The sequence below is a fragment of the Fundulus heteroclitus genome, unplaced genomic scaffold (assembly GCF_011125445.2).
Source record: "Fundulus heteroclitus isolate FHET01 unplaced genomic scaffold, MU-UCD_Fhet_4.1 scaffold_79, whole genome shotgun sequence".
Lineage (NCBI taxonomy): Eukaryota > Metazoa > Chordata > Actinopteri > Cyprinodontiformes > Fundulidae > Fundulus > Fundulus heteroclitus.
The window spans coordinates 924,632-934,166 of record NW_023397241.1 but is presented as its reverse complement, the minus strand read 5'-3'; the positions used below and the strand labels follow the sequence as shown (position 1 = coordinate 934,166).

At 47.9% G+C, this 9,535-nt stretch overlaps 2 protein-coding genes across 3 annotated transcripts; both read right to left on the bottom strand.

Moving 5' to 3' along the window:
* Positions 1-845: 845 nt before the first annotated feature.
* Positions 846-4,407, bottom strand: LOC118562011. 2 transcript variants are annotated; one of them, XM_036134304.1, is made up of 8 exons: positions 4,333-4,407; positions 3,842-4,200; positions 3,672-3,768; positions 3,326-3,581; positions 3,038-3,244; positions 2,176-2,660; positions 1,583-2,088; positions 846-1,495 (listed from the first exon to the last, which is right to left on the bottom strand). In XM_036134304.1, the coding sequence occupies exons 1-8, from the start codon at positions 4,348-4,350 to the stop codon at positions 856-858; spliced, it is 2,568 nt and encodes an 855-aa protein (XP_035990197.1). In that variant the 5' UTR covers positions 4,351-4,407; the 3' UTR covers positions 846-855. The 2 variants fall into 2 exon arrangements, with proteins under 2 accessions (XP_035990197.1, XP_035990196.1); XM_036134303.1 differs by having other exon boundaries at positions 3,326-3,768.
* Positions 4,367-8,292, bottom strand: LOC118562012. Its single transcript, XM_036134307.1, has 6 exons — positions 8,063-8,292; positions 6,208-7,009; positions 6,043-6,105; positions 5,882-5,974; positions 4,790-5,342; positions 4,367-4,661 (listed from the first exon to the last, which is right to left on the bottom strand). The coding sequence occupies exons 2-6, from the start codon at positions 7,004-7,006 to the stop codon at positions 4,448-4,450; spliced, it is 1,722 nt and encodes a 573-aa protein (XP_035990200.1). The 5' UTR covers positions 7,007-7,009; positions 8,063-8,292; the 3' UTR covers positions 4,367-4,447.
* Between the last annotated feature and the right edge of the window lie 1,243 nt (positions 8,293-9,535).

Genomic DNA, 9,535 nt, shown 5'->3' with positions numbered 1-9,535 from the left:
CAAATGAGGTAAAAAAAGGCCCCTTTTAAATGAGTAATAATATAAATCCAGGTATATGTAAATAAAATCAAAATAATTTAATAAAGAGACATAATTTTTGTTTGACAATAAACATCTATATAATACTGTAAACTTGTTTTGACTGTTTAAGCCCAGTACCTTGACCAGCAGTCATAAATTCACCCAGGGGACATCAAAGTTGCTGTGATGAGCAGCCACCTGCCCTGACACCCCTGTGACCCTCAGCAGGAGCCTTTTGTTCAAAGACAAGCTGCTGTGATTGACAGCAGCTCTGGCAGAAACATTTCACACCACAGTGAAAGGCAATTAAAAGCAACACAACTAATCAGAATCTGTCAACAGCATTTATTCACAAAACAAAGTGCAAGACACAACACACTTCCATTTATAAACAATATAATATAAATACTATTATAACAGATAATATAATAACAGTATTCAGTAATATAAATTAAAAAACAGCAGAATACAAAAATATAAAACGTAGCTTAAAAGGTAACTTACATATATATATTTAAATGTGCGTGTATATACATATAAATATATATATTTAAATGTGCGTATATATATATATATATATAGTTATTTACATGTTATTGGTTTTGTTGGTATATATTTTGATTGATTGATTTCATTGGTGTTTATTTGTATTGTTAATAATAATAATAATAATAATGTGTATTTTTAGTGTCATAATTATTATTACTATTATTATCATCATCATCACTATCATCATCATCATCATCATCATTATTATTATCATCATTATCATTATCATCATCATTATTATTATTACTATTATTATTATTATTACTATTATCATCATCATCATTATCAGGGTGGGTTTCCCGGTTTCTTCAGCTGCCGCTGTTCTACCAGCCACTGCTCCAAGGATTTGCCCTCTGAAGCACTGGGGCAGAAAGTGGCGCTGCCGAAGCGGCTGTGGCCAAACTCTTTAGTTTTTGGCTGCCCACATTTGCTGCATTTGTTAAAAGCCACTTCTCGCACGTACTTTCTTTTCTGGCTCCCGGTGGCCTCCTCTTCTGCCCTGCGTCGCCTGTTCCTCTCAGTGAAGCGGGACAGAGACGCAGGAGCAGTGGGTGCAGGAGCCGCCTGTGTGGCAGGTGTTAAATAAGGAGCCAGGGGAGGAGCAGCCCTTTGATGACCTGCTGCCATCACTGTCGACCCAGGGTTCAATAAAACAAGCTGAGCTGGGACAGGAAGAGGAGCTGCTGGGGTGACGGGCTGCACGACGGTGGCACTAGCAGGTCGTCTGCCTGGCCGCAGCTTAGGAGCCTGTCCTGCTCTGTTCGGCGGGAGGGAAAACTCATGCTGGAGTCCTGATGGGGACGGCACTTCTTCCAGCTTCTCCCGCGGAGGAGGCAGCTGTGAGCTGGCCACAACGATGTGGTCCTCTGCAGCAAGGCCCTGGGTGAGGACACTGATCTCCTGGCTGCTCTCCCTTCGATTAAACCTGCAGCCGGAAAATTGTTACCATAACAATTAACTGCAATACTTTTATTTCAAATGTCCAAGTAAAAAAAAAAAACATTGTGCTTACCACTGTGTCAGAGTCCTCTGGTTGAGGACAAAAAGCTGAAGTGAGGTGGCCTCCATCAGGGGGTGGCAGTCCAGCACCAGGTCGCGGATGTGGTGGTAGTCCGTGAGCACCTTGGTCCACCGAGGAAGCCGCACTCCATCCTTCTTAGTTGGAGACTTGTGCAATGAACACAACTTAATGCACAGAGCCTCAACCAGACGACTGGTGCTGGGCCACTGAGCCGGTCCCCCTGGATGACCAATCAGGCACCTCTTGACGCTGTCCACACCCGGGGTGACGCCCGTATTCCTGGGGGCCTTAAAGCGGCCGTGGGCCAGCTTGTCTTGGTGCCTGGGCTGATAATTGATCCGCCTCTTGTCCCCTTCAGGCAGAGCGGTCCACAGACGGATGGTCTCTGTGACCTGCTGCTCGTCCAGATAGAGCGCCTGACGCAGGGACACCAGGTACTCGGCCAAGTCCTGGACCTTATCCCAGCCTGGGATGCCGTCAGGTCCGAGGACTGCAGCCTGCAAGGAAGTATTAAAATACAAAATACATTACAGTATGTAAAATCTCAGTGATGTTGCACTGAAGCTAACGTGTCGTCTACTCACAGGGGCCTGGTCTGCAACGCTGGACCCAGCTGATGCTGCAGGACCAGAGGCTCCAGTTGGCTGGACAGGGCGCTGCAGGGGAGGAGGCAGAGGAGGAGGCAGAGGAGGAGGCAGAGGAGGATCAGCAGGGCGCTGCACAGGAGGAGGCTGTAGAGGAGGCTGTAGAGGAGGCTGGACAGAGCGCTGCAGGGGAGACGGCACAGGAGGAGGCAGAGGACTCTGGTTGAGGAGCTGACATGGATCTCCTCGGCTGGATGTGGACGGTGCAGAGGAAGAGGGGCTGGAGGCCTGCTGGACGCTGCTGTGTTCTGGAGCAAAGAGGACGGGCACGGTCAGGTCCTCGGGTTCTTCCTCCACAAAGCCTTCATCGCGCACCGCCTCATCATCCATCAGCTCCACCAGCCGATCCTCTTCCTCTGGGTTGTCCATTACAGTCAGCGAACGACCAGACTGACTGTAAAGGTACTCCATGCCAAGAAGCTCCCCTGTAGAAGAATGCAGAATACAGATTATTAGTCAAGAATGTGAACTAAGGAAGTATTCAAACATGCACTCCATAGTGGTGGAAAGTAAAAAGTAATAAAAGTGAAAGTAGAAAGTGATGAAACTCCAGGCTCTTTCAGTCTCTGACCTGCTTTAGACTTTGTTTATTCATCAGGAAGAATAAAAACATATTTTACCACTAAATGTGTTGCTTTGGTTTCTGTGCTTTTAAAATGGAGGATTCCTTTTAGCGCTGCATGTCAGTGTTGGTTGGTGGAAAGACGTCGGCATCAGAAAACCATGGATGCATCTCCAGAGAAACCACTAGAACAGTTTTTTCTTCTGCCAACACGTCTGAGCTAAGGTTAATCATTCTTGCCTGTATATGACCCAGGAGGCTGGTAGCGCTCGTCCAAGGGCCTCTTGAGGATCTTGCGGCTGAGTCGGTCCATGGCCTCCCTCTCAGCGCTGCTGTAAATCCTCAGCTCACAGCTTCCTCTCACAGCTTCCTCCATGCGGTCCTGGTTCCAGCGCATCAGACCCTCCAGAAGGTAGGCCTGGAAGTGGGCGTCGCTGGCACTGGTCCCTGCAGGGGAAACCAAGAAGATGACTTTTACTCTCTGCGTTTAAAACAACAACAAAAACATTAAAAGATAAAATCAGCCACCTGGGATGAACCGATTTAGATGGAGGTGGAAGGACTCCAAGGAGGTGGAGCCACGAGCACAGCGGTAGCAGCAGAGGTCCACACCACCTTTTTTCAGTGTGCCTGTCTTCAGGTACAGAGAGAAGCCCTCTGGGTCCTGAATACAGGTGATGTGTCTCTGCTGGTCCTTCCAGACCTGCTGAATGCGCTCGTGGTCCACCAGGGGCACTCCCAGAGTGTCCCTCCCCTTCTCACTGTCCATCTCATCGACCAGGGCCTTGATCCTCCTGGCGGTCTCCTCTGCTCCCCTGGTCCTCTTGCGGCAATGAAGAGCCAACTCCCTCCTGGTGATCATCTGGTCCAGGGCCTTCTCAGAGACTGGACCAACTCCCTGGGCCAGAAGCTGCCCCTGCTTGGCCAGCCTAAGAGCAGCAACATCAGCTGGATCCAGCTCAAAGATGCACCTGGACAGAGTTCATGTTCTCTGTTAGACTTAGACTTTAGACAATAAATATACAAACAAGATGAAGACTTTACCTGGACAGTCCAGCCATGAATACTCCATACAGCTGATGAGCCTCAGTGGTGACTCCTGCTGCAAAACGCCGCATGAAGTGCCAGATGTCCAGGCGCACCTGAAGCTCCCTCCACTCAGCGAACATGGCCCTGACCTGTGACTGTCCGTGGGGGCTGCAGCAGTCTCTGTCCACATACATTATGGCAGGAGGTGCCACTCCTGCCTCCCTGTAGCGCCTCATAAGACCAGCCGCCATGGGCCACAGTCCATGGCCCTCTGCTGCTGTCAGGACTGACACCAGAACCTGGCCGTGCTCGTTGCCCACATTGGTGCACCACCCAGCTGTGTTGGCAGCTGCACCGGCCAGTTTCTTGGTAACCTATGTAAAAAAAAAAAAAAAAAAAAAAAAGAACAAACAGTAAAATAAACACACATACACATGTCTATCTATCTATCTAGATAGATAGATAAATAAAAGCAATTACAGTCATTCACATTTGATTGTTTTTACCTTTTTGGTGGAGTCCATCTTGAGCACGGAGCAAAACACAGAGGTTATTCTGGCCTTTACCTCAGGCAGCCGTGACAGGACGTCCCTGGCGTACACAGCCAGAAGCCACTTGGGTTTAGGGAGGGCCGGGAGGGGCGGGGGGGGCAGAGAACACAGGCGGCTCGACCAGACAGGAGTCAGTGAAGGGCTCACAGGCAGCAAAGTACTCCAGCGTGCGCCGGGTCCATGCTGCACTGTGCTCCTCTTGCAGCTTCTTGTGAAGCTGCGTGACGCTGTTGCCCTGAGTTCTCTCCCGCATCAGGATGACCACTCTGTAGTCGCATGAGTACCTACGGTACAGACAGGAAAATAGCTCTGCTCAGTGTTTATTAAAGGGATGCAGGACATTTTCCACCATTTAGTTTAGTGCAGCACAAGCATATTATAGAACGTTGCTGTTATCATTAATGTGTCATGCCTGTATGTCAGAAGGGCGGGGAATTTCCTGCGGTGTCCCATGTCCAGCTGTCCCAGGATGTCCTCTGACCAGGCCGGATACTTCTTCTTACACCCTTTGCACTCTAGATACTCTGTGGCCATATCATACCACCCATCTATGTCCAGCACCTTGCGCACAGTGCTGTACAGGCCAGCTGCAGTCAGCCTGTGACTATTGCAAGCTGGCTGGACACAGATGAGTGGAATGGACCACATCTTCAGAGGCATCCAGAGAAACAAAGGGCGGCAGAAGAAGAGATCAGGAGAGGCAGGAGGCTGGGTGAAGGTGGTCGGAGGCTGGGGAGGGTACCACCAGAAGGTGAGCTGTGGCACCAGCTCTGGCTTCCCTGTTTTAGGGTTAGCCCTGAATAAAGCCTTCCGGATCCAGTCCTGCTGGAAAGATGGAAGATGCTCCTTCCAGTGTCCAGGAAGCTCTGCAGGGGGCTGGAACACGGGGCCAGGAGTCCACAGCGCTGGAGGAGCAAGAGCAGGAGCAGGAGCAGCAGGAGCAGGAGGAGCAGGGCCTCTTGAGGCTGGAGTGGAAAAAGTTCCAATTAGTTTGTTGTTAGGCACAGACTGTCGCAGCCTTTCTTTTTCAGCACTACCAGACAGCTACAAAGCTACAACGTTTAGTGCAAAGCATGATGGTTAGGAGAGAGACAATATGATGATGAGACGGTGAAGTTATGGAAGGAGTCAGTGAAAAGCATTCTGATTTTCACCCATGCACCATTAGGTCAGATACAAGAAGAAAAGTGAGCTGGGATGAGCCAAGTGTGAAACAAAGCAACAGCAACACTAGGAGCACCTCTAACTACAACATTGTGCAGCCACTTAATCCAGGGGGGGAGCAGGGGACATGTGAGACGACAACAAGGAGCTTTTGTCGCTGATCGGGATAAAATGAAATAAACATACACCTTTAAATACCCTTTTTGCTTTGAAGAGTGAGTGTAGACTGACACTGGGATCAGTGCTAATTCTCTGTGCAATAAGATAAAAGAACATGTTGGGTCATTTAAAAATACTTATAAACACACATTACTTTGTGAAACGTTTCTGATTCACATACCTTGAGGTAGTTTTTCCTCAGCTTGCGAGGCCACAGTCACCATCTCCTGGTCGTCCTGCTCCTTAAAAAAATCCCCAGCAGCACCAACAGCGTCTGTAAAATAATAAAGTGAGCACACGTCGCCAACATCCAGTATCTGCATGTGTGATAATGATGCTCACCACAGTTAAAGAGCTGTCTGCGGGCAGCGGATGTAGATGGAGAGGGGACACGTGGCACTGGAGCTGTCAGAAGTATTTTAATTTTTATTTATATATATATATATATATATATTTATTTTTTTAAATATATGACATATACAACATGAAAATCACCACAGTACTTACAGGGTTTGGCTGGAGAAACAATTTTTCGTGCCAACTGTGACGGAGACAAATGCTTCCCACGTGCCAGCAGAGCGTTAACGCCGGCAGCCGTCAGGGGCCTGCTCTGAGTGGCAGCAGGTCGAGCAGCAGCAGGTGGAGCAGCAGCGGAGGAGGAGGAGGAAGGAGCGGTCACAGTGGGCAGGTGGGCTACAGCTGAAGCCTGCCTCTTCAGCACATAGTCCTTGAAAAGGGCCATGTTGGTGTTGGGCCTGGCCTTTGCTGTCTTCAGGTAGGTGACGAGAGCCTGGGCCTCCTTGCCTGGGTCCTCATACACCTCCTTCATGGACCTGCCCTTGAAGTCGCCAAACTCCACCATCAAACACCCAGAGTCACCGCTCCTCTGGGCCTCCTGGAGCAAGGCCTGTTTCTTCCGATACACCTCCACAGCCTCCCCTATCTCCCTGATCTGGGAGGTGTACCTGAGGAACAGGTGTTTGCTGGCCGACAGGGGGTTGTCCCTCTCCTCCTCCCCCATGATGCTGCTGACCAGGTACACCGCGTAACCCAGGGAGTTCTCCAGCAGCCAGCGGAACCTCTGGTTCTGGTGTTTTCCAAACTGGATCTTACAATGAGCCAGAACCAGGAACTGGTCACCAGGATCCCCTCCGTTCTGCCTCACAAAGGCAGTGGCCTCGGCCAGAACCTCCTCCTTACGCCGGGCCCTCCCGGCCACCACCACCGTACTCCTATTTGCCTCCTCAGTCGGCCCCATCAGGAGTCGACCCTGAGGAGTTTTACGGAACACGGGATACGCATACATGATCTAAAAGGAGAGCAGCATAAGCACAATGTGACTGGTAGAAATATCATTTGAAATATTGCACGATCATTACTCTGGATTTTTATGTCAATTTTTACAATCAGCATTTAAAGAACTTACAAATGAGCAGCAGCATTTATTTACCATTTACTGATGCTATAAAGCATCACCAGGTATCAAAAATTGTACTATACTGCAAATAAAGCGCATTGTTTTAGGCGGGAATTTTAAAAAAAAATAATTTATAATAAACTTTTTTGCAATAAATGTATTAAAGACAAAAATAAGACTTGTTGGTGTTGTAGTAACAATATTATATCAAGTGTAATTTCCATTTGTTTTTAAAACCGCGCTATTTTAGGCGGGAATTAAGTAAAATAAAATTAGGATATATTAATAATAATTCTATCAAAAATGAATCAACACTTGTTAATATAATCGTGTTACTTGTTCGTATAATGTTGTTGCTATAATACCAAGTGTAATTTCAATTTATTTTCTTGGCGGGAGGTAGACAAAAATCAAAGAAAACCCGCACTTATGATCATTCATAAAGTGATGATCATAACTGTAATCTGAATAGCGCTAAAGCGGGGCGGCCGGCGCGCACAACCTCCGCGAAGCGCGCATTATTACAGCAGCAGCACAGCGCGATCAAGTGTGATCAAGATGCAAACGTGATCACATTCATGTAAAATATTATTATTACTGTATGAAAGTCATAACTAATCTGAATAGCGCTAAACGGGCCGGTTTTAAGTGGGGCGACCGGCGCGCACAACCTCCGCGAAGCGCAGGTTATTACAGCAGCGGGTTATAACAGCAGCAGAACAGCGCGATCAAGTGTGATCAAAATGCAAACTTGATCACATTCATGTAAAATATTATTATTACTGTGTGAAAAAAGCTTGACGGTCGCTGTACAAGCTAGCGACAGACACAACGGCTAAAACCGAGACGGTAACAGAAAGAGTTCGTATCAATCTGCCGTCTTTGCAGCATGCTCGGTAGTTGTAATAAACAAAGAGAGAATATTGATATATATTTTAAACTTACCGCTCGTCAAAGTAGTCCAGACAGTTGTCAACGTAAAGATGACTGCGGAGCGTCTTCCTCCGAGCGCTTATGAGGGATCCGGGTGCTGGAAGGCGATTGGTCAAATGTAAGCCCACCAGCGGGGGCAGGTGATTGGCCGAGCGCCGGCAGAGGGCGCGCTGCGATTGGCTGGAGTGGGCTTACTTTTGGGCTTACTTTGGGCTTACTTTGCTCGTAGATCGGGAGACAGCAGGCGCAATGCAAGAGGTCGTGGGATCGAAACCCGGCGTGGGAGACTTAGGGTTTTGTATTATAATCCCCACAGTGTGTATATTAAAACATGTGTGCTGATCCCATGAAGTATTTTTTGTACCACCTGCCATTTTGAGTTACCATGGCAACGTTATAAACAACGTTTTTTCTCCCTATTTGAGGCTCATCCCAGTACAGGATTTGGACCAAACTAACAGAGTACACTCACCCAGTGATACCAAACACAACCATGTTAGCGGCTAACGGTTAGCATGTTGCTAACAGGAAGTAGCTCTAGGAAGCCTGTACAAACTTCTGCTTGACAGATTTGGTGAATTTTAGGATTGTCTCCCATTTTAGGCATTTCTCAGTACAGGATTTCAACCAACCTAAAAGAGTAACATCACCCGGTGATACTGAACACAGCCATGCTAGCGGCTAACCGTTAGCATGTTGCTAACCGGAAATAGCTTTAGGAAGGTCCTACCAACAGCTGCTTAGCCAGAGTTCTTCTGCCTTTACAGACAGAGAGGGCTGCAGCTGTCAGTGAGTCTCCATGACAACGCTGCTAGCAAGAGGCTCCTAGGGGGTCCATTGACTTAACATGGCACCTTTCGACGGCCGCTGCGGGGGCTGTGAAGGCCGTAGGAAGCTGAAATTTGTAGTGTTGCTTGCTGTTGCTATTTCTGACGGTACGGTACGCACCAAGTGGCAGGCGCCTTGCTAAATTTCTTCAGAAATTTTTCTAGTTAGGCGCCTGCCATAGCATTTGCAATGAGGAGGCAGTGCTGTGCGACGCACAGCACTGCCTCCCATGCAAATGCATGGAGGCACCTATTACTATTCACCTCTAAACGGACTATTTATTAGGCGCCTGCCATAGCATTTGCAATGAGGAGGCAGTGCTGTGCGAAGCACAGCACTGCCTCCCATGCAAATGCATGGAGGCACCTATTACTATTCACCTCTAAACGCGTCTCTATCTTATTATTATTATTAATATTCTTAATTGTTTGACGCTCAATGCGGCCCGAACCGTAGCGTGCACCCCCACAACATAGGTATCAAAACGTGCGACTCGGTCGGGAATAGTGTGCTACTACTTTTATTGGGATTTCGAGTTACCATGGCAACAAAATTAGCGAAAAACCACCCCCAAAAAACCCATAGGAATGAATGGAGTCGGCTCGAAAGAAAGCCTCAAAAAAGCCTCCAAATGACCATTTTCAACGCTGTACTGTA